The sequence below is a fragment of the Syngnathus typhle genome, linkage group LG18 (assembly GCF_033458585.1).
Source record: "Syngnathus typhle isolate RoL2023-S1 ecotype Sweden linkage group LG18, RoL_Styp_1.0, whole genome shotgun sequence".
Lineage (NCBI taxonomy): Eukaryota > Metazoa > Chordata > Actinopteri > Syngnathiformes > Syngnathidae > Syngnathus > Syngnathus typhle.
The window spans coordinates 9,177,327-9,199,908 of record NC_083755.1 but is presented as its reverse complement, the minus strand read 5'-3'; the positions used below and the strand labels follow the sequence as shown (position 1 = coordinate 9,199,908).

General features: G+C 42.7%; 1 protein-coding gene across 1 annotated transcript in view; it reads left to right on the top strand.

The window, feature by feature from the left end:
• LOC133143178 (RNA binding protein fox-1 homolog 3-like) overlaps positions 1–22,144 on the top strand; it is a 67,189-nt gene extending 45,045 nt beyond the window's left edge. Inside the window, exons 3-12 of the mRNA XM_061264970.1 lie at positions 3,250–3,396; positions 8,631–8,684; positions 9,481–9,573; positions 10,506–10,566; positions 11,098–11,151; positions 13,158–13,290; positions 13,967–14,006; positions 14,144–14,208; positions 16,890–16,968; positions 18,762–22,144. Coding sequence (XP_061120954.1) covers positions 3,250–3,396; positions 8,631–8,684; positions 9,481–9,573; positions 10,506–10,566; positions 11,098–11,151; positions 13,158–13,290; positions 13,967–14,006; positions 14,144–14,208; positions 16,890–16,968; positions 18,762–18,806 — 771 coding nt within the window. The 3' untranslated portion in view covers positions 18,807–22,144. The remainder of the gene's footprint in view (positions 1–3,249; positions 3,397–8,630; positions 8,685–9,480; positions 9,574–10,505; positions 10,567–11,097; positions 11,152–13,157; positions 13,291–13,966; positions 14,007–14,143; positions 14,209–16,889; positions 16,969–18,761) is intronic.
• Positions 22,145–22,582: the final 438 nt, after the last annotated feature.

Sequence of the window (22,582 nt, the reverse complement as noted above, 5' to 3'; positions counted from 1 at the left end):
AAGCGCAGCTTTGTCAGTACGTAGTCTAAGGTCTTGTGGGGCCGCAGTTGTTTACAAGACGGCGGCATTGCTTTGCCGTAGCTCTCGGCTCGCTCGCTCGCCTTAAAGAATACAAATCGGTCAGTCCGACCGACACCTGTTCCCTGGAAGACCTTGCAAACGGAGATATACCGTCGTAGCTATTTGTGACTTTGAGTGCTTGAAATGTTTGCTCCAAGTCAGCATTTTTAAATGTACTACTTGTGATATGTGCAATGTCAGCAAGCAATCCTTGACCCAAATGGTTTGTTTTTCTTTCAGTTTTGCTTGCTTAAAGATGGTTTCTCAGGGGAAGCTGTGTGGAGAGAATGTTCTCCTCACCACAGTTACAAGGTAGACGATTGCTTGATTTGAATGCAATTTTTACAATCAAAAGATTCCATTCATGTGCGGCGCGCCGCTCACCTTTGAAGCCAGACAGCTTTTAAGATAGCAAGTGATACGGCGAGTTGAGCTCAAATGCTTTTGTAGTGGTGGGTGGTGCACTGTGAAGCCTGCAGGGAGTCAATGAAGCCTTTCTTGTTGACTCTAGGAGTGTCTTTCTGAAGTCTCTCAGAAAGTGAGCTTCACACATAAAACATAAAGCGCCAAAAGTAGCCCCATTCCTGAGGGATCTTCCAAAATCTGGGATAATGCGTAAAGTCAGAAAGTAAATGACAACCCCAAGAAGAAATAGATTTCATTTAGTATTTCTTCCAGTCTTTGGACTAGTATTAAACAATCGACCATAAGTTACCCATATCGTGGTGGTGAAATGAAGCTTCAAACTTGTATCCCGAACCAGTCGTATTTTTTGCCCGGCTCCTCCAAATGGCACAAGAAAGGCTTCAAGAAATTGCCGACGTTGAACAGAGACTGCCATCTTCAGGATCTGGTTTATGAAGCTTCATTTTTCCCTCACTATGATTGGTCAAACACAGATTTGGAAAGCTACACATCCATGGCTAAGCAATGTCCATTCTGCACCACCACTCTATTGGGAGTGATGCATGCTGGGAATGTATGGGGAACTAGTGACTGGCGTCACTTTATAGACAAGTGGAAATTGGACCACACCACACCTTGTTTGTTTTCCCACTATTATGTAGAGTCACGCTATGATCGTTGCCTGTCTCTGATGTCCTGGCATCCACATTCACCTGCTCATCGGAAACACTGCAAACACACAGTTGGGATCTAATTGGCTTTATAAGCGGGTGGAGTTGTTTGGAAAGCGTGGGGGATTATGTCTTTGCATGCATACGACCGTGCGTGGAATTTCAAGGCTTAAGTTCATAGAAAAGCTTTGCTTCTGTTTTAATGTATCCCCCCAAACCCAAACCCACACACAAGCACAATATTCAACTCAGTGGCACCGTTTCCCCGGCGACAGCGAAGGAAGTTTGGTCTGCTTGTGTAAGATAATGTGAATGTAATTATTGCCTCATGCTCCCTGGCTGCTCACACACTATAGACACAAGCAACCAAAGAGTAGCAAGAGAAAATGGATACATCCGGCCGGGGCTAGAGTTGAGCTTAAAACTTGATCTGTTCCACGTTTAGTTGGACCACTACCGCCAGCCTAACACACAACCGTTCTACATTCCAGACGGAGGAAGGATTTGTTTTCTACCGCGGGATTTGTGCCGCACTGACTCTTTTAAATGAGATGATTCTAAAAACCATATGCGTGCAGTATTACTACCAGCTTTCGGATGTAAACATAATAGCATCACGCTTAAAGAGGGTTTTTTTTTTTTGGGCTAGGGGGCATTAACAATTCCCAGAGAGTAAATTGAATGAAAAAAATCAAATCCGCCAATCTGCGCCACAACTTCGACCTCCTCTAAATGGTTTTCTTTCTTTCTCCATTTTCTGTGTAATGCTCTCAGTACCTACTCAGCATTTGTGTGTCTGTGTGTGTTTGTGTGAGTGAGTGATGTAATGCCATTATCCTCGCTTCCCTGTCTTTCCATTTTTACCGTTGTCTCTTGTGTCAGCACTTAACCCCGTGTCTTGCATCTCTGAATCCTTGCTCCCCAGCGCTAATTCTCGCTCTCTTCATTCTTTGGCTTTTTCTGTCTCCCCCCCATCTTGTTGGTTGTTGCTACAAATGCTGCTACCTTCAGCACTTCTCTCTCATTGATTGGAAGCCGGATAAGCTGACATCATCTCTCCATCTTGGGCTTTTGCCCTTATTCTTTGGCGCTTCCTTTTGCCTTCATCCTCATGTTGTTTGGATTTCTTTGCGTCCACATTTTTCAAAGCGGCCAAGAAAGAAGGAATAAAGCAACATATGAGCGGAAATCCATCTTTTGCTCCCCTGTTCCTTCTCAAATGAAATGGTTACAACATCATTCAGAACTAATCACATCCACGAGGAGACGAAGAAATAAACCAAAGATTGACAAGGAATATTTATCTGAGAAGCTGTGAGGAGAATTAGTAGGCTGAAGTTCCAAACCCTTTTAAAAGTAAGGGAATAAGTTGAGAGCTTTCCAGGTTGTGTTTTTCTTTGTTTTCATGCACGGGCTGGACCGCATCTTGTTTAAAATGCACCAACACACCAGCAGCAAAGCTTCTCCAGCAAGGTTGCTTCAATTAACGCTGTCCCAGAAATCTTTAAGAAACTGAGCAGGCACAACATTGTCTGAAGAACCCCAGGCTTTATTTCATTAGAGCCACGCTTTTGCTTTTATTTTGCTTTCAGCTTGACAATTGACTATGGATTGTACTGATTAAGAACAGCAGAAGATTTCGACGTGAAATCCCTTTCTCCAAATACTTAAGAAACAAACACTTGTCAAGGATGTTGGAAACAAATGACCCAGGGCCAATGTGGCTTCATCTCACCCGAGATTCCTCCGAATCTTAATGCCGACTCTATTTCACCAATTAGCAGGGTGAACTTTGTTGGTCAACACGCTCTAACTCTGATGTTGCAAATCCTTCCATTGAGCTTTCTACCAGAGTTTGTCCAAACCAGTCACACATTGTTCTGGATGGTTGCTGCTCGGGTTTTTTTTTTGTAACACAGGCAGTCTGAATGCATTGCATGTTCTCACTTGCCTTGCTTTGTGATTTCTGGTGGACCAACTATGTTTTCACTGGAATAGCCACACCAGTGCATGATATGCCAGAAAAGCAGCATCAACTTGTGAATCGGCTGATTCAGATCTCATTCCAAACAGTAGTTGGTTGACCTTTGTCATTCTGTGTGCTTCTTTGCAGCAGGTAGATGAGGTGGCACAGACGGACGCTTCGCAGCATCTTCACCTGCAGCCAAGTGACTCTTCAGAGAAACAGCAGCCCAAAAGATTACACGTCTCCAACATACCTTTCCGTTTCCGGGACCCTGACCTCCGACAAATGTTTGGGGTAAGATGTAGGATTGTTTTGGAATTGATTGCGACGTTCTGATGTTGAAAGAACACCGGCTTGATGCAAATCTCCCTTGAATCGATCGATCGATCGATCTGTTTTCTATACCGCTTGTCCCAATTAGGGTCGCCGATAGCAGGCAGCTGACTTGGCTAGCTGGCTATATCCAGGCAATCACAGGACACGTACAGTCTAGATTTGAGACAAAAAGCCAATCAATTGATATGCCATTAATCCATTCCAGCCCCTAAATATAAAAAAATCATGAATGAATAAATAAATAAATGTCGATATCGCTGTATTTCAAACAAATTAAAGCATCATAAAAGAACTATTTTTTAAGCATAATTAATGGGACAAGCCGAAAGTCTAACATTCAACATAAAGAATGTAAGTTGCGTCCCCTCCCCGAATTAGTAGGTTGCAAGACTCTGGTCATAAAACTAAATAATTCACACCCTAACCTTTGCATGGCCCTTAACCCAAATTAGGCTGGCTTTATAAATGTTTTATCTCGCGTGTCTGTCCTTAAGTGGTCCTCTGAAAGTCAGAGTGGTAGGCTAGCTAGCCCATTGTATGCTCCACTTGTCTTTACACATGCAAACGAAACATTTCCATTTAAGGCCAGGCTGTACTCGTACTTGGGCCCAGCAGTCATTAAATAAACAACCTGTTGCTGAACTCCAGACACTGCACGAGCCACGTCACTCGCCGTGTTTTTCCTCTAATGCATATACGTATTTTTGCGCTCAGGATGTTTATAGCGCTGCCCGAATACAGCACAGGAGTCTGTACCGCTGTTTTCGGCACGCGCATAGCACAAACACGCAACCAAAGCCAGCGCGGCGATGAATATTTAATCGAGGGTCGGAGCTCTGCGTCTCCTACCTTCCCGTTACACAAATGGACTGAAACATCTGCTCCTGTGGGTTCCACTGGCACTTCCCAGGCCTCCGAGCTGTTGATGTTGGGAGAAAGCACGGGAATGGAAGGGCCCGTCAGTAGAGACGCAATTAATGGGATTCTTCAGCAGGGTTAAAAGGGAGTTTATCCTCATTAGGTGTATACAGGGTGACAGCATCAGCGAGGGGTGCTGGAGTGTCTGTCTGTGTGGATTTGGATTGGTGTATTCTTCAACTGTGCCGGGACTCTGTCTCCAGTCACTTAGTGAATTCTCCGAGGCACTGCGCTACAATTAACCGACGATGGCATCAGACTGGGAGAAAGGGAAAGGAGGATCAAAAGAGACAGACAGTCTGAGCCAGTCCACATTGAAATGACCAGTAAAATGTCTGCCGTGGGCCGTTTGACTTGGAAAGGCCTCGTTATTGGTTAACGCGTCTAGTCCTGACCAATGCGTTCGTAGGGCCGTTGTTTTCATGCTTTCCTGGAATAATCGACCAAACCACAAGCCCCAAACTGAAGCAAGTGAAGCTGAGCCAAGACGTGTCAGTAGCGTGCAATGGAAAAGCGGCAATTGGATTGTTCCTGAATGTGTTATTTTTCCTGAGCTGAAGGCAGAAGCAATTACTGTAAAATGTGTCTGGGCTTACTCCTCACTACCATAGCTTTCAGAAGAACTGAAGAACTTCCTTTCACTTAAATTGGGATGTGTGAGCAGCAGACACAAATCTCTTACAGTAAAATCCACTCGACTACCGCCACCATGCAAACAAAGGCAATAACCGGGCATTACGGCAAATGGGATTCGGAGTCATCTCAGCCAAAGTTGTAATGGAAAAGCATTATGAGAGCATTCAACCAAGCCATATAAACAAGTTCAATCAAAGGCCAATCCCAAGACCTTTATGTATCGTCAACAATAAAGTAAACATAACCTGCAAAAGCAGTTCGATTCGCAAAAACAGCCATTCTTTTTTGTTAAACACAAAAACACAATCTTTATCATTAAACACGTTTTAGCTCATTCCTAATTAGCTAAAGACCATTGGGAAGCTATTACAGGGCTAGGGAAGAACTGATTATTGGCATTAACACCATCACTCCACTCATTTTATTTCCCAATTGTCCAAATAAATGAGATGTCCATGAATAATTCCACACAACCAAATCTTTGTATTTCTATTTCCACATGTCATCATTTTTTAATTGCTTGAAAGTCTCTGGCCTACTGCACACAAGGGTGAAACCTGACAAGTTAAGATGTAGGACCGCCCGTCCCGTTGAGTATTGGCTCTGTTTAATTAATAAACAGGCACTTAGCGAGCCAACCGCAAGAGGGTCCTTACTGTCACACTCCCAGAGGTAGGGTGCCCTAAATGAGTCATTAGATACTCAATGCACAGTCTCTATATGTGTGTGAGGGGTGCAATACCGTGGTAATGGTGTTTTAATGATAGCTACACCTGCCTAATCACCTGTTGAAGAGCTTCCCAGCATTCCAGGTAACGCGGCATTCTCAGCACGGGGATTCTTTTCAATATGTCTTGCTCCCCTCTCATTTGCCTTTGCAATTAGGTTCCATTCTGGCTTTCTCTACCTCTGAGGAAGCAAGGTGGAATTCTAATCAAAATTGGCCCATTTACATCAACATATCATTGGAGTCATGGAAAATAGTTGTTGCGATGAGTGAAGCTGTTGGGGCGGGCGGGCGGGTAAGAAAATGCAAACAATCTGTCTGAGTCGATTCAGACAATTAGTTTGTCTTGACAAGTAAGGCTTAGTGATGAATAATATTGCTTGATGTATCATCAAATCAAGGCAGGTGAAGGTTTATAGACATCAATAACTTGCTGCAGACATTAATTTTCAAATGTTTTGCTTTTTATTCACATAATCAAGGTGAGATTTGGGCAGTAAAAACAACCTACTAAAAGGTAATGATACAAGTTACGCTCGTCTACTGTCTCTCTCTCCCTCCCCCTACCGCTCTCTCAATCCAACGGGTATAGGCAGACACTCAGACAGAGTCATTGGTGGTGCTACGGGGTCAGCGCAACCCAAACGACCCGAGCCCTTTTCACTCCGCACTTAGCAGAGTGCAAAGCTCAAACCTGAGCATTGTCTATTCGGTGAGGGGCGGCCACCACTGAATGGGACGTGACACAAGGATATCGAATAATAAAGTGTAGCTGCTCCCACCACATCTAACACTTTGTAGCGGTTATTGTGGCCGAGAGCGCAATCGTTTCTTCTCCCACCATCTCCAGAACTTTCCTCCAGAACTCTTTGCAAACTCCAGCAACAGTCCACGGTAACAGTCCATGGCGATATGAAACTATCCCGACTGTAACCAGTGGCACTGATGTTGCATCAGCTTTCGCTCCTTGCTTCTTTCTGACCTACCTACCACTGTCATAAAAGCTAGACCCTTAGGGGGACAAGCTGGCCCAACTCTGTGCTGGTCCCGAGCCGAGCCCCGGATAAATAAGAGAAGCTGGGGTCAGGAAGGGCGTCGGTTTGTAAAAGTCCATACCAAAAAGTATTTAGATGAATAAAATGGGTCATATTTTCATCTCACGTAAAATAAATGGTTTAGAAAATAGAAGAAAACAAAAGCCGACGGCTTTAAGATCCAGATAAATGCCTTCTAATTGCGCTGCAGTGCTTCACTAACTCCATCTGGCACACACATCTAAGCAACAATAACTTGAGGACATTGATGGAGAAGTAGAGCTCCACACTGCAACGTTGCACTTCAATGTGGGTGACATATAGATATAAATTACAATTGGTTGGGGGAAACCTGCTGTTTCCCTGACAAACTCCAGATGATGTTCACTCAAGTGGCATAAACGTCTGTCCAGATTATTTATCATGTAGCAGCCATTCCTATTTTTTGGAAATATTTTATTCTAGAGTAGTGTTTTATAATCGAGTATTCTAAGTCTTCTAGCCACTATCTAGCTTTATGTCTGCTCATCAACCATTGACATTTCTCATGATTTCCTAAACAGAACCTCCAAAAATACAAGAAGACATCCAGTAACCCCAAACGGTTTCCAAAACTGTTGGAATGTGTCACTTTCCATTTTACGCTCAATTAAGCAACATGAATCACCGAGCTTGTGCGACACATCCCAATGCAGCTTTCCACTGGGAGGCCAGATTGTGAGAAAACAGCACTAGCCCAACAAAATTGCTTGTTCACTGGTCTGTGGATAGGTCGCTCTCTCTCTCGCTGGGGCTAGGCTAGTCCCCCACATCCCGGAAAGGGATTGAACGATTCGTTCATGTCGAATACATTTGCTCGGAATGGAATCAAATCACTGCAAATAAGTCATTGTTGCTAGGCATGGCTTCATTTGCAGATGTCTGCACCATCCTTATTGATTGATTGATTGATTGATTGATTGAAATAAACTGATTCAAGGTCTAGTTATGCAGAATGCAAGGCTGGGCATTACTATACTGCCCGGCAACAGGAATTTAGAAGTGGAGCTGCGCTCTTTTTGTTCCATTAGAATTGTTGAACTACAAGGCGATCCTTTTCATCATTTCTTTCGGTCGATTCATTTTGTCACCTCGATGTACTTTCCATAATGAGATATTTTCGAACACGATTGTTTGTGCTCTTTCTGACTTTGGGAATTTAACCATGCAGGTAACTTCTTTTGATTTCATCTCTTTTGTCTTAGCAGCAAGAATGAATCGATATTTGCTCGCAGAGAGCTAGCTGTCTGTAAATTCATCCTTTTTACCTTGCTCTCATTTCCAAATCATCTTTTGAGTGCTTACATGGCATGGAGCAATTGCCTGGTTACATTCGGCCGAGTGGCGTACACTTGATAAATCGAGCCAAACGTGATGAGTCCAAAAGAAAGAGAACATTTGAGACACTTGCACTCTTAATTGTGTTTGATCTCAGGAGGGGGGAAAAAAACCACAAGATGATGGGCATCATTAAGATCAGTGGTGTGTGCCAATACGTTCCACAGCTATAGCATCTGCTTTGCTAATGTTCATTAACAGCGAGCATATAGCCTTCCGCGCCAATACACACACATGGCCATATACGCTCGTCTTGATCACCACAACAGAGCAAACACAGCATTAAATGGCACTAAGCGGAAATGGCTGTTTTAATAATCTAATTGTCAGGTCAGGAGAAGTTTGAGAATGGAGACAATTGAAAACTTGACTCGCATACTCGACAATTTCATGAAGAGAGGTTTTTGGGGCAAAAGCTTCTCTTTGGGGATTGATTTCATGTTGTATTTTATTTGCAAAATTAGCTCGCCTTCTAATGTGACTCTTTTTGTCTTCAACAGCAATTTGGCAAGATTCTGGATGTGGAAATTATCTTTAACGAACGAGGCTCCAAGGTAAGGAAACGCAAAGACAGAATACGGTCTTTTCGAGACTTGAGTCTGTAGCCCCTGTCTGCATTTCCTCTCGCACAATTGCTCCTCTTTCGTTCTTTCACTCTGTCTAAGGGTAATTATAAAGTTATCAGTTTCAATTGCCTTCAGGCAGCTTTTACACGTCTGCCGTATATGGAGACCTACGCTCAAGCGCATCCTCTTATCTTAATGCTGACATCAGGCGGCTGGCTCACAGTATGCAAACACACACTGTCTTGCCTAGTTAGCTCCCCGACCTATAGCAGCAGGAGATAACGGCTAGCATGCACAAAGATGGAGCCTATCCAAGAAAAAAATAAACAATAATAATAACGTGCATAAGGTGGACCAGAGTGGAAATGAGCGCTATCAGATTTGCATCAATTTCGCAATAATGGAAATACAGATAGTGCTGATTGGCAATTACTATCTTTGGGTTTCTATCCCGACTTTACGGAACTTCTGCTTCTGTGGCCAGCAGAGGAACAAACACACACACAACCTGTACTGCTCACTGGTTTATCTAATTCTTCCGGGTCCAATGATTCCTGTAAATGTATTTGCAGCGGGCAATGACAAAAGCGTCGCACATGAACTGATGCTGTTGACTTTCCCGACCTAGATGTGCGACTGGTGTTTTATTCTGCCAACTTCCAAGTTCCGTTTCCTAACCTCCAGAACTCTCATCTGTGTCTTTTTCCCCTCCCCTCTCCTTTTCTTTTTCCCGACTTCTGTCCATAATTTCGGTGTGACCTCGCTTCCTGGCGACTGACTGCAGGGCTTTGGGTTTGTAACATTTGAAACGACCGCGGATGCTGATCGCGCACGGGAGAAACTAAATGGTACAATCGTAGAGGGCCGCAAAATCGAGGTGCCTGTCTCTTCCCCCCCCCCCCCCCCCTCTCTGTTTTTGCCTTCTGCCCTCTTCTTCCTCCCCTCCCTCCTCCCACCCCTGACTCTGTCTTTCCTTTTTCCTTCTGCCTGAAGTTTCCTGCAATACCTCCCCTCTCTTCCATTCATCTCGTGTCTTCCACCTGCCTGCTGCACCTTGAACGCTGCATGCTGAAGCCTGATCTGATCTGATCTGCTCTGTAAGTGTTTGTGACAAAGACAGAGAAAGAGCCGTTCGGCGACGTTTGAGTGTTTGCCCCGCCCGTGTTTTGACACAAACGACAAACGACGACGACGACGACGACTTTGATCGTGACAACTTGTGGCATGTGTGTTTGTGGGTGGGTGCATGCGCACGCACTCACATCCGTTTGGTTGTTTGGGAGTTCAAAGGGAAATTGAAGTTAAACAAGCTGCCGTCATATCGATCACGACTCCTGGTGGGCAATCCAAAAAAATGCATAAGCGCTAAAGGCACATGTGAAAAAACGATTCATGCAAAACCGCTGGAAACAAATTCGGTCAAAGCGGTTCATGGTCCCATTTTCTTCCCATTTGGGGTTGCTGAAGTGATGGAATCAAAAGTGTTAGCGGAAGCTTTCGCATCTGTTTGTGTCTTTGGGTCTTCTTAAATTCACCTTTATTTTTTTTTTCAATCTATGAACTTGTGAATGATTTTGGATTGTATTCAGATATTTTTTTCCATTGCTTTATTTGACGATACATTTACTATACAGTCATCTCGGGTTTTCTTTACACATTGTGCATCTTGTTTTTATTTAAAAGATTGTATAGAAACTCTTACTGCATGTCGCTTGACTTGAAAAATACAGCATGGTTATGATGTGATATATTCTGTGTGTCCAGCTTTGCCTAATACTAATTTATGCCTGCCTGCCTGCCTGCTGACAGGTCAATAATGCCACGGCAAGAGTAATGACCAACAAGAAAGTGGCAAACCCTTACACAAACGGTAAGATGCAACCTTTGTTTGAATCTTTGCTCATTTATTTTTTGGAATTAGTGCCAGCTGATGTTTAATGGTTGCAAACACCGAAATGGATACAAAAGTTAAATATACATCGTATTTAGATAAAAGGCACATTTGTCATGGAGGATTCCAAATCTGTAATAGAGAATTTAGTTTGAAATATCACACAAATAGCAAATACAGATGAACAACTTTTTTATATACTGCTTATTGGCGGACTATATGAATAAGCTTGGTGTAAAAGTACTTTGAGGACCATGAGCACTATTAACTATAAATTCCATCTTCAAAAATATTTGCAAGACCCAATTCAATCTTTTGATTAAATCCATCCCTTTTCTAGTCTAGTGGCTTCTTGATAAGAAACTTTAACCGTTGTTTTTTATTACTCATCCAGTATTTTGCATGTTAAACAATGTATATTTGTTTTCTTTTTTCAATTCTTATTCATATTAATATTGTAACCCCAAACCTCAGAAGACAATAGTCACTGTGTGTTTTTTTTTTTTGTAGGCTGGAAGCTGAATCCAGTGGTTGGAGCTGTCTATGGTCCTGAATTTTACGCAGGTACAAAAAAGCTCAAAGAAACCATTTGATTTATTTAAGAGCACTACCAATGGATTTTATATACTCTATCTCCATGTCTGATAATATGCACTGGACTGATGAGCCGTTTCCGTCGAGGCCCATGTGTGGCTGCACCAACTTATTTGCCTAAGTGCGGCTCGGTTTCATGCGCTGGGACTGCTCGCTCGCATAACTGTACTCCTTTTTGCTCATTAGTCTGAAATCTGTTCTTTTCCAGACAGCTTTACAGCACCCCTCTAAATAACTGTTCTGACAGAGAGACGCCATCCATCTTTTTTATTTCTCACCACTCCCTCCCTCCCTGCTACTTTTCTGCCCCTGTCCCAGTAGTGTCCATCCATCCCCTAATCCACCAACCCAAACAAGCAACAGAGCATGAAGAGATGACCTGCTCCCAGTACAAACAGGGTCATCTTTCATTGAGCCCCCCCCCCCCCCCCTAATTCCACACAAATGACAAGCACATCGTGGAACAATCTGTTCAAGTTGAACTGAAGCAGAAATGTAAAATAGATTTAGCAGCCGGGTTTGAGATGTTATGGCTACCAGATCTGCACAAATCAGGAAGGTTTTCAAGATTACAGTGTAGAAACCGGAAACAGGCTAATGCGAGAATGTTATGTGGCTCTTGATTTAGCTCTCAGTGCATCTGATGGAGATGAGATGAGACTTTTTCAGCTCTGTAGCCTTAAAAGGGGAAATGTTCAAATTGAAACAGTCTCTCTTCTATGGATCCAACAAGTCATCTCCAGTCTGGCTTGCTAATTGATAAGCTGCTAGTGTGCCGCACCACTCAAGTTTGCCAAGCCTAAATGACACCATATGCTTCCTTCCTTCCCTCCCAGGACAAAGGCAAAAGGAATAGAAAACCACTCGTGCCCGCTTCAATTTCCTCTTCATTCCTCCTTCCACTCATCAATCAAACCCAGCGAGCCTTTTATGCCGATATTATCAGCCACTATGAGTTAACCCCAGACGGATTTGTATCTATATTTACAAGTGCCAATAAATGACAATTAAACAGGGGAGGGAGATCAAATATTTCACCCATGTCAATCCGGGCCAAAATGTCTCGCCGCTTATCGCAGTTATCAGCTGACTTCAGCAATGTCGGCCATGATGAATGAGATCTACTGTATAAAGTGAAATAAATCTCAGTTGAAATTCAGGATGTAATCATCTTTGGACGTGCGGAGTTACACTGATATACAGCGGGTGTTTCAAATCCGAAAGTTTCCAGGCATTTCTTTTAATCAATCAGGTATTTTCCAGATGTTTGCCCGATCCGTCACGACTGCATCCTGGGGCACAAAAGCAAGGTCTGACTGACTGATTTTGTTGTGGAAGAACCCCACTGCCCTGCACAGAGTCTTCACCTCAGGCTATTTTAGACTGCAAAACTCAAGTGTAAAGAAATCAATCAAACGTAAACTAAGACACGCTCGCGCACAGTTGCAGCAAATCATCTCGGAAGAGCGCAAGGTGTTTCAAGATAGGAAAAATGATACAAAAGTGAAAGTAGGTGGGATCAGGGGATCTTGTGGAATAATTATGACTGCATTTCATCGAGTTTGGGGGCGGGGGCAAAGCAGGATGTAAAGCAGGACGTAAGGACGATTAATCACCCTTTATCAGACGCCTTTTCCCAGCACCCATCAGCTGAATCGGCCTCCATAAATCCTGGCCGGCTTGACAGTGCACTCCATCTCCATTGCTAGGCTCGGCTACAGGTTTATTGTGCGCGGATCCCGTTCCGAAGAATGACAGATGACCTCCGCACGCGTGCGGACGGGCGCGCCTTTTCACAAACTATGGAATAGAGCGCTTGGGCGTACACCCAAACTACAAACTCCACACAGCAATTAGATAGGACTTCTTTTACATACCCTTTCCAGCGTGCAAAGTAATAATAACAGCTATTCACATATGTCACACCCCCAGCATCCATTTTGAAAATGTTATTTTTGTCTGTCCTTTGATTTCAGTCGCAGGATTTCCATACCCGACCACAGGAGCAGCAGTGGCCTATCGAGGGGCCCATTTGAGAGGGAGGGGCCGAGCTGTCTATAACACGTTCCGCGCCGCACCACCCCCTCCGCCCATACCAGCCTACGGAGCGTGAGTGACATGCATACGGATTCAAAAGTATTCCATTTTACACACGCATTTACGTGCACCGCACACTTGCGGTGATGGGAGAATGGTGAGTGGAAAACAAAAAGGCCACTTTCTAATAGAGCGGAAAATTGCTCTTTGATTCCATTTTTTTTTCTTTTTCAAATCTGTCACTCTTTATTCAGCTGTGGATGAACTGCTATGACCTGCCCTGCACACTCCAAGGGGCCCACCTCAGACCGAGTGGTGGTGTGTTGCAAAAGTGCTCTTAAGTAGTTTACGATTAAGTGTTTTCTATATTATACATATATATAATATATATGAGAGATGAATGGATGGATACATATAAAATACTGTATACATGAAGAAAAAGAACTGAGTCCACTTTAAAAGTGACTTCCATTTTCTGATTATCAGCATTGCAAAGTAATTACCTTATCAGGTCTGGATGATTCAGCCAAGCGCAACAGTTCTTCAAGGGGTCTTTAAGTGAGTTTTTCTTTTAATAAAAAAGCGTCAGGAGTGATTCGATTGCAGTGCTAGAATGGAAATCCATAATCTGTGTTTTGCAAAATCATATTCATCCTTAAAAGCTGAAAAGCAAAATTTTTTTTCCCCCCCCAAAACAAAATGAAAGCAAAAACCTTATGGATTTTTTCTGTGTATGTTTTGTTAGCAGTGTGGTCTACCAAGATGGATTTTACGGTGCAGAAATTTACGTAAGTAGATCTGGAACCTTTTTTTTCCCATACTCTTCGATGAACACGAGCTCTAATTATATGTGTCGTGTGGAATCGAATGACTAAAGTCACATCTGTGATTCCTAAACTTGGAATGATGCTGTTTCTTTGTTCAGGGTGGCTATGCAGCTTACAGATATGCCCAGCCAGCTGCTACTGCTGCAGCCGCATATAGTGACAGGTATGCCATTCTTTCCCAATTGTATTTGTTTTCTTTTAAATTTGGGAACGGACTGCCAAACCAGTTCATATCTCTGGCGTCTATACCGTCAATGGCACCGAGTGATTTAATATTACAGGTCAAATGTCACCAACCAGATACTTGTATGAAGAATACAGTACAATAGAATAAACTGCCAACCATCCACTTTCAAACATCTCGAAGCCATCCTTTTAAAAGTGTCTGGAAAAAAAGAACTTGTGTCACACGATGGGATCACGAACGTAGCTTGGCTACCAAAAAGCTTTTTGGTGCTGAAAATAACTAGTTCCAACGTTGCTTTCTATTGTACCTTCTGTCGGGGGTTACACCCGTTATACCAGATTAGGAGCGATGGTTGTTTTGGTGTGTGTGTGCACCTTGTATGCTCTGTGAACTATCCTCGGGAGATAGAGCATGTCAGGCCAGATAAGAAATGTTCACAGTAGGAGGCTGTAGACCTCTGATAATGTAAGATACAATAGAGGTGAGAAGTGAGTGGCGCTCTCTAAAGACTTCTGCTATCAAGAAAGTGAAGGGGAAATGTATTGCAGGTGAGAGAGAGAGAGCGAGAGAGAGAGAGAGCACATCTCCCTCCGCAGGACTCATTTGCTTCCCTTTGATTTTCTCCACTCGTATATTTCAACATTGTTTATTCTCCATGACGGTTGTGTATCGCCTCTCCTGTATTCTATTTTCACGCACTCTTGATTTAGAGGGAAGTGTAAGCACCGAGGTGGAATTGAGAGGAGACGGGTCAGAGGGTGCGAGGCGCTTTTATTTATTGTCAGATAAGAGAGGTCTTGAACGGACTAGATGGGAGACATTTTGCCTACCGTATTGCGCACGAAGCAAACGACGCTATTTTCGTCCACCTCCCGTTATCTGGATAAAGATAAGTGGGGGGAAAAAAAAATGGAAGCAAAATGGTTGCACGATTGAAGTCGAATAATCGAATTTGCAAAAAAATGACTAATAATCAGTGGATTAGTGCTGATGCTGAAGACGATGCTTTCTTTGATTTATGAGCCGATTGATTCATGGACATTGCATATTTGGCCACATTCAGCCGATTTCATCAAGCAGGGTGAAGTATTGATTGGATCTTTGAGTTATGGGTTAGGGAAAGACACTTCAGGAATGTTAAGAGGATTTTCATAGGGGGTATTCTAAAACTCATTTCAATTGAATATTGATTATTTGTAAACATTCTTCCCCCTTCACGCTCCCTTGCCTTTTTTTTTGTCCGAAGGTTTCTCCCTTAAATGACTGCTTAACAAAACCTGGTTTACCCACGCAACCTTTTATCTTTGTGCTCCAGACATATTGGTGCTTCCTTTTTAAATTTAGCAAACAAACCAGAGGGGGAGGGCGGCGAGGAATCCAAATAAAGCAGTCTAGTTGCATCAGAGAAAGAGGGATAGAATAAGAAAAGAGATGGGCTTTGGGCTCGGGGGATTAGTTCCAAGCCAGTGCTGGTGAATAGACTGGAAATAAATCTTGGGGGAGGAGACAGACGAAGAGGAGTGCTCGGAGTTGGCAACTTGGGGAAACCTAAAGGCGTAGCCACCAGAAAAAATGAATCCTTCTGTCCAAACCCGTGTCCTAGTGGCAATCCCAAAGTAACTTAATACGATCCTGATAGTTTGCCACTTAGAATGATGACAACGTCAAACAACATTCGCGTGTTTCCACTTGCAGGCATTTTTATTTTATTTTTTTTTTAAATTGAATTAAGGATCAGCACAAATCTATAGATTCACAATGTACTATACATAAGGGGACACTGAATGCATTTTTATCCCGCTGGTCATTCTATAGTGTGAGAGTGAGGAGGCAAACGGTTATAGATCTTCCCTTTGCACCGACCGCCGTTAAAATGGACGAGCCGTAATGCCGCACATCCCGCGCTTATTGTCATTAGCGGGCGCTCCCTATCCATTATCTAACTCGACCTAATCAAAGTTAACGTCCACGAGTTTTGCAGTTTGGGCTTAGAGATGGAAGGAAGTAGGGAAACAAATTGCTGCTTTGATTTGTATCATCTTAAAGATCCCGTACGGCTTTACGTTTGGCGAATAAGTCATAATGTCAGAATGCACGACGGCCTCCTTAGCAACAATAAAAAAAATAAAATAAAAAAAAGCGCCATCAAGCTATTAGTTTCCCACAGGGGGTATGTTCACAGTATGGTGACTCTAAATCTGAAAGCAATAGCTTTCCATGTTTATTTGTCGTATTAAAAGAAAGAACTCAGTCTACCCACTGTAGTTACGCGGGCCAAGAAGTGCTCCAGTGGTGAAGCCAACAGAACCACATCGTATGCAAAAGCAGATCCGTACGTAGTAATACTGAGGCGCTCGACTACTTGTAGCCGGCCGGGGTCAGCCGACCTTTTTCCTAGTGAGAGCTATTCCTCAGGTTCTGAGTGAACGGCTACCACTTTGATACAATTCTAAATTAACGTATTAATACTTTTATTATGATGTTATCAATAATTGATGGTATTCATTTGGGTGACTGATGGTAGCTTCCCGACTCGTGTCGATTCAGTTTCCGTTTGTGAGTGGAAATGGTTGTTTTTGTCACATGCCAAAAAAAAGAAAATGTCTATCTATCTATCTATAATCTATTTTCAATGTTGACATTGCCTGTTTTTGCAGTTACGGGCGAGTCTATGCAACAGCGGACCCATACCACCATACGATGGGTCCCGCGGCCACATATACGGTTGGCACTATGGTGAGTGTGTTTCCTCTCTCTTCATCTGGCTGTCTGAAGATTATTCCCTCCCGTATGACGGAGTATTCAACATCCGTTTCTACTGTTGCCATACGTACACGGACGTTTGATTGCACTGTACGGATATCCTTGACTAGTCATCAAGCACCGTAAGACGAGCCCTTAGGTGGCTGCTAAATTGTCCCGCCTGCCTGTGAAATGCGTTTCCCCCCAATTTGAATGTTGAATGATGCCACTTCAGTAAATGAAAAAGGGAAGCTGCTGTATTCTCCAACTCCCCGATCGCATCTATTGGCCTGAAGCTTTTTTTGCTTGCAATTTAGCTGAGCCTGGGAATTGGATCATTTTGCAGGGGGAGTCAAAGGTTAATGTTTGTTTTTAGCTAGCTTTGCAGCTAACATCAAAGGTGAAAAACTCTTTTCAAACGTATAGAGAAGATCCTAGAGGACGGAGGAAAACCACAAGTACTGCTTTTTATTGTTCCTTTCTCTACATGGGTCTAGGTAAAGCCTTCTTCCAGTGTGTTACAGCCATCTACTTGATGCATGTGCTGTGAGATTTAAAGACAATAAAAAGGTAGAAGAAGGAAGCGTAGAAGCAAAGGTACATGCAAACTTGGACTGAGTTTTACCCCAACAAGATTTGGGGCTATGTCTTGTTATATTTTCATTATTCTATTTCTTTTCTGATTGGCTGGAAGAAATCAATATACCCGTTGCTGCTGCTTGATGCAACAATTTGGGTTTGGCAAAAGCAGCCTATACGGATGAATAGAGCGGTGGTGACGTGTGTGTGTGTGTGTGTGTGTGTGTGTGGTGATGGCAATCACAAGCCCACCGCCTCCCCCATGTGTCCCCCATGCACACCTCCCTTCCTCCCCTATAGTGCAGCTGCTAGCTAAAAGCCTTCATTAATTACAACCATTATTTCCTCTTCATTTACTTAATGAAAAGAGTGGCCTGTGTTTTCCTCCTTATTACTTTCAACTTTCTGCTCTTCTTTTTTCCGTTCAAATCGCTCCTCCCTTTTGCCCCGTCCTCCCACATTTTGAGTGGAGGGATAGATCATATCGCCGTGATATTGAAAGGAACCTCCGAAGACAATCGCAGCCATCAAATGGGCCTTTGAAATATCATTTTGGATCAATCGATGAAGGCAATATTTTGTCGGTGAGCCATTATTGGCTCACGTCGTATTTAAAGGGAGAAACGCGTCTTTTATTTGAGCGTATATGATTTCAATAAATGTATGGATTGATACGTAAAGTTATCACTAATTAAATAAACACCTACGTAGCCGATATCAATAAAGAAATATAACCAAATAAATCAATGACTACTGTTGTTAAAATCAATGACAGTGCAGCCAAGCAGATGAGACAGCAGTGCCTTGCCTGTGCTCTCTGCAGTCAGTCAGCCAGCCAGCCAGCCAGCCAGCCATGTCATTTCATGTGCAACTTGTACGACTAACCTATTTAGTCAAAGTACCATTATAATAAATGTAGTGTGTTGTTCCAAATGACAAGTGAGCGGCCATAATGCAGGACAATAAATATTGAGCCAAGACAAGTACATGGATAGTACTGGCCTGGGGTTTTAATTTTGAAACAGACAAATTGGCATACTATTCCAAAGAGTAAACCACCAGCTTTGTAGGGAGGAAAAAAAAGGAGGATTGATTTGTTTGGACAAAAGAGACAAGTTCATTTGTATCATATTACAAATAGAAGTGCTACATTGGATACTGATTGGAGCTTTTTTTTTCTTTCTTTTTTTTCATCTTTGATGTTGCAGGCTAGCCTTTACAGAGGAGGGTGCAGTCGCTTCACTCCCTACTAGAAAGGAGGGAGTCACGCCCCCTTTCCCTCCCCAGCAAAAAACAAATCTATAAATAACCTATATGAAGAAACGTACCATGCGTCCAGGTGGCAAATAGAATACATTATAGTTGTTGGTGTATGGATTGTATGGATTTCATCTGGGAATTGATTTGTCATTTGTCGGGGTGCGGGAGGGGGATCCTGATATCCAATCTCTCTCTGTGTTCCAAGTTAGTCTGTAACGTGGCTCCTTTGGGATGCCTTAATGCATTGGTTTGAATTCCACCCACCAACTCTCTTCCCCTGTGATGTACATTAAGCGCGGCAAATTCCAGTTTGAGCAACAAACTTAGATGGAATCGATGACATAGATGGCCACGCGGCTGCTTCCATTCTATGAGAGCCAATGACAAATACGAAGGCCGAATCACGTGAAGCCGGGACAAAACACTCGGCGTTAAGTGGGAAGCCGGGCTAAAAGTGACGACACGGACTGATCTATTAGCGAATGTGAATGCGGCCAGCGGGACGTGATGTATAGCGCTGGCGTGGAGCAGCCATTGCAAAATGCCAATTGATTGTTGGCTAGATGCCAGAGGCATCTTGGGAATTGCTTTACAGGGGAGGGAAGCACGTTATTCTTTTGCGCCGTTTCATGCACATCCTAAGCAACGATGCTCAATATTTCTCTCACGTAATGAACAAATGGAAGACTTTCCTTTATGTTAAACGCGCAGCCATCCATTGCTTGATCAGTCTGCACAAATCACGTATTGAAATGCTTTTTAAGTGTGGCCAGCAAATTGTTGAATTAGCATTCGGTGAGTTAGCGGCCCGCTGATGAATGTCTACTCGTCCCTGACCTATTATTTATGATTATTGGTTCCACAGGGAGGCGGGGCCGATTTTAGGGACTGCTGCTCTGTAGACATCGTCAATAGATTTCAATTAATCCCAACATTGCTGAATCAGGAACAACAATTCAGTGTTAGTTAGTTAGTTAGTGTTTTTTTTCTTTTTAACGTCAATGGTTTTTTTTTTTTAGATCTATTAAAGAGAAAATCTAAAGGTTTACCACTGACATGCAATCCACACACAAGGATGGGTAAATATAATTGAACTGAGCAAATGAGTCTGATTTGGGCACTTTATTGGACTTGGCATAAAGCGTGTGCCAGCAGTTGTCCCTGATGCATCCACCGATTCCGCTCCCCAGCACACACGTATAGGGGCCGCCTCCCTCCCTCCCAACCTCCCAACCTCCCTCCCTCACCAGTAAAGCATCTGTGCCGGCTGTGTCTGATGGGATCGTAAAGACGGGAGTCAGTAGCGCAGGAAGGGAAGGGAGTGTGAAGAGCAGCAGTAACCCAGGGAGGCAATATACGCCACAGATTAGAGATAAGAGAGTTCAGTCAATAGGCACTGATCTCATTTGAAGATACGCCAGACGCGCGTACTAGACTCACACAAACACGCACAAATTCGCACTTGCTCCTCTCGCTGTCGCTCGTCTTTTCTCCTGCTCTCCCGCTCTTTCCTAAAATCTCAACAGAAAGCTCCCTTTGCAATTTGACAGCGTGCAATCATATGATGTGGCTTTTATTCTCAATGTCCATGTGTGTCCAACCATATATTGCCAACTTCATTGTGGCCAACTCAAATTGTCAACCCGTAGCACAAAAGTTTTTATTTGCGCGTCCCAGTTAGATTGCTCACTGGTGCTTCTTTTTTTTTTATATGTGTAATATGTCTACATTGACATGTGATCATATATCAGAAATTCCGGATCTATACGTAAACTTGTCTCTTCGATGGCGGTCATTGCCAAGCTTCTTTATGAGTGTAAATTAGTAACAAGGGGAAAAAAAAGAATAGTTGTGCAATGGCTTTGTTTTATAGCCATTAACAATGAGTGAGCGCAAAAAGTTGCCGCACTCAAGCATCTGGCAACACAAGCATAAATGTGCCTGGGTATAAAACAAGACTAATGCCAACAAAACAACTCGGAAGTGTCAAACGATTCTTCTGGGAACAGACCAGAAATGATGCACGTGACATCAATTGTCTGAAGCTTTGGCACAAAGTGCATTGTTAGAGCTAATGATCCAAAAGATGAAGTCAAATGAATAGACCTGACTGACTGACTGTCAGAAATGATTATTACCATTGCTCTTATTGTGTTGTAGGGTTAGATTAGTCATTATGGATAAAATGGGCTGTCCCAATTTGATCATAATATTTGATGTACAGTATATGCAAACAAAGTAACACATCTGTGTCAAATATTATGAAGTGCTTCTTGGGCTGACAAATCTGAAATGGTGTGGAGTCGAATAATGATCAAATCAGCAATCGGGATCGGTTGTTTAGGGCAGCACAAAAACTTTCAAACCCATCAATAAGAAAGTGATCCTTAAAATAAACCCCGTTCATCAAAATACAAACAGATATTTCAAGAAAGTCCAACAAAAATCTCTACTGTTTTTTCCTGTATGTATTAACCAGATAGTGTACCCATAAATATAAATAAAAAAGGGGGAGCATTTTGAAAAGATGCTATCTCATTAATTCGATGCTATCATGAAACATAGTTTTACTGTACATAGTGTATATGAATGTGTGTATAGATATATAGATCTATATATCTATATTTCAACTTGTGTATTTGACATTGTTTGTCATGTAATTTAATGCCATAGCCATTCATGAATCTTAAAAAGTGATTGCTTCTTTTTTGTATATCACTCGTTAGACAAGTGTTTGATATGACAAGAAAATGTTTGCTTCAATTCATTTGAGTGTCTTTCTCTGTACAGTATAAGCAGTCATCATGCGTGTCATTCAAGGATCAAACATTGGCCTACGACTGTGTGGAATGTGATGCTTATGTTTGCTCGCACTTGAAGTTCAAACAATCCTTTCTGAATTTCCTAAGGCCAAATTTCCAACCAATTTCTACCAGCCTCCGAATTTGGGAAGTCCAATGACACAACTGCTCTATGTCATTCAACCAGCATACCTCCAAAGTCATCTTTTTGGCGAGGAGGCGGTGGTGATGTCATCCGAACAAACCGACTTATTGCAATGTAGCCTCAGTGCCCAGTGCAATATGGCTCACATGACGATAATTGGCATGAATAATAAAAGAAGCAAAAGCAATAAAATCTCTCTCTACACATTCATCACAGAGTGACATTGCCCCCCCCTCACCATTAACATTAATTTCTCCATGACTGCATACCTGCATTCTCGGCGAATAAAGAAAAGGATTCTCAACTAACTAATAAATATCTGCATTCAAAAATCATTGCATTTATTCCAATTATCTCCGCTTGGATAAATCCAAAGTACGCTTGGAGTCGGTATCACCTTTGTGGTCTATTTCATGAACCTCCCTCCCTCCCTCCCTCCATCTGATGTGTGTAGCCTTGTGTCCCCGATAGGATTGTGGGGAGACAAAAGACTTGTGAATCAAGCTGAAAGGATCCACATGGGAGCCAATTTAAAAGGCCACATATTTTTCATGAAGTCACAGCAATTCTCAAACAAAAAGTGAAGTTCAAGTACAACTGAAGCGTATCTCGAAACTTTAAAGGGACTTACTTGCCACACGGGTTTGAAATTTTATGTTTTAGGGCTTGATTCTGTATCTGTATATTATTTTGTGAAGGGATAAAAAAAAGCAAAAAAATATGTGCTCTAACCTCATCTTGTGTGATTGTTTGATTTTGTATATTATCTACAACTGTGGTTAAGTGTATATTTGATAAATGATCTGGAATTCAATTTTACTGT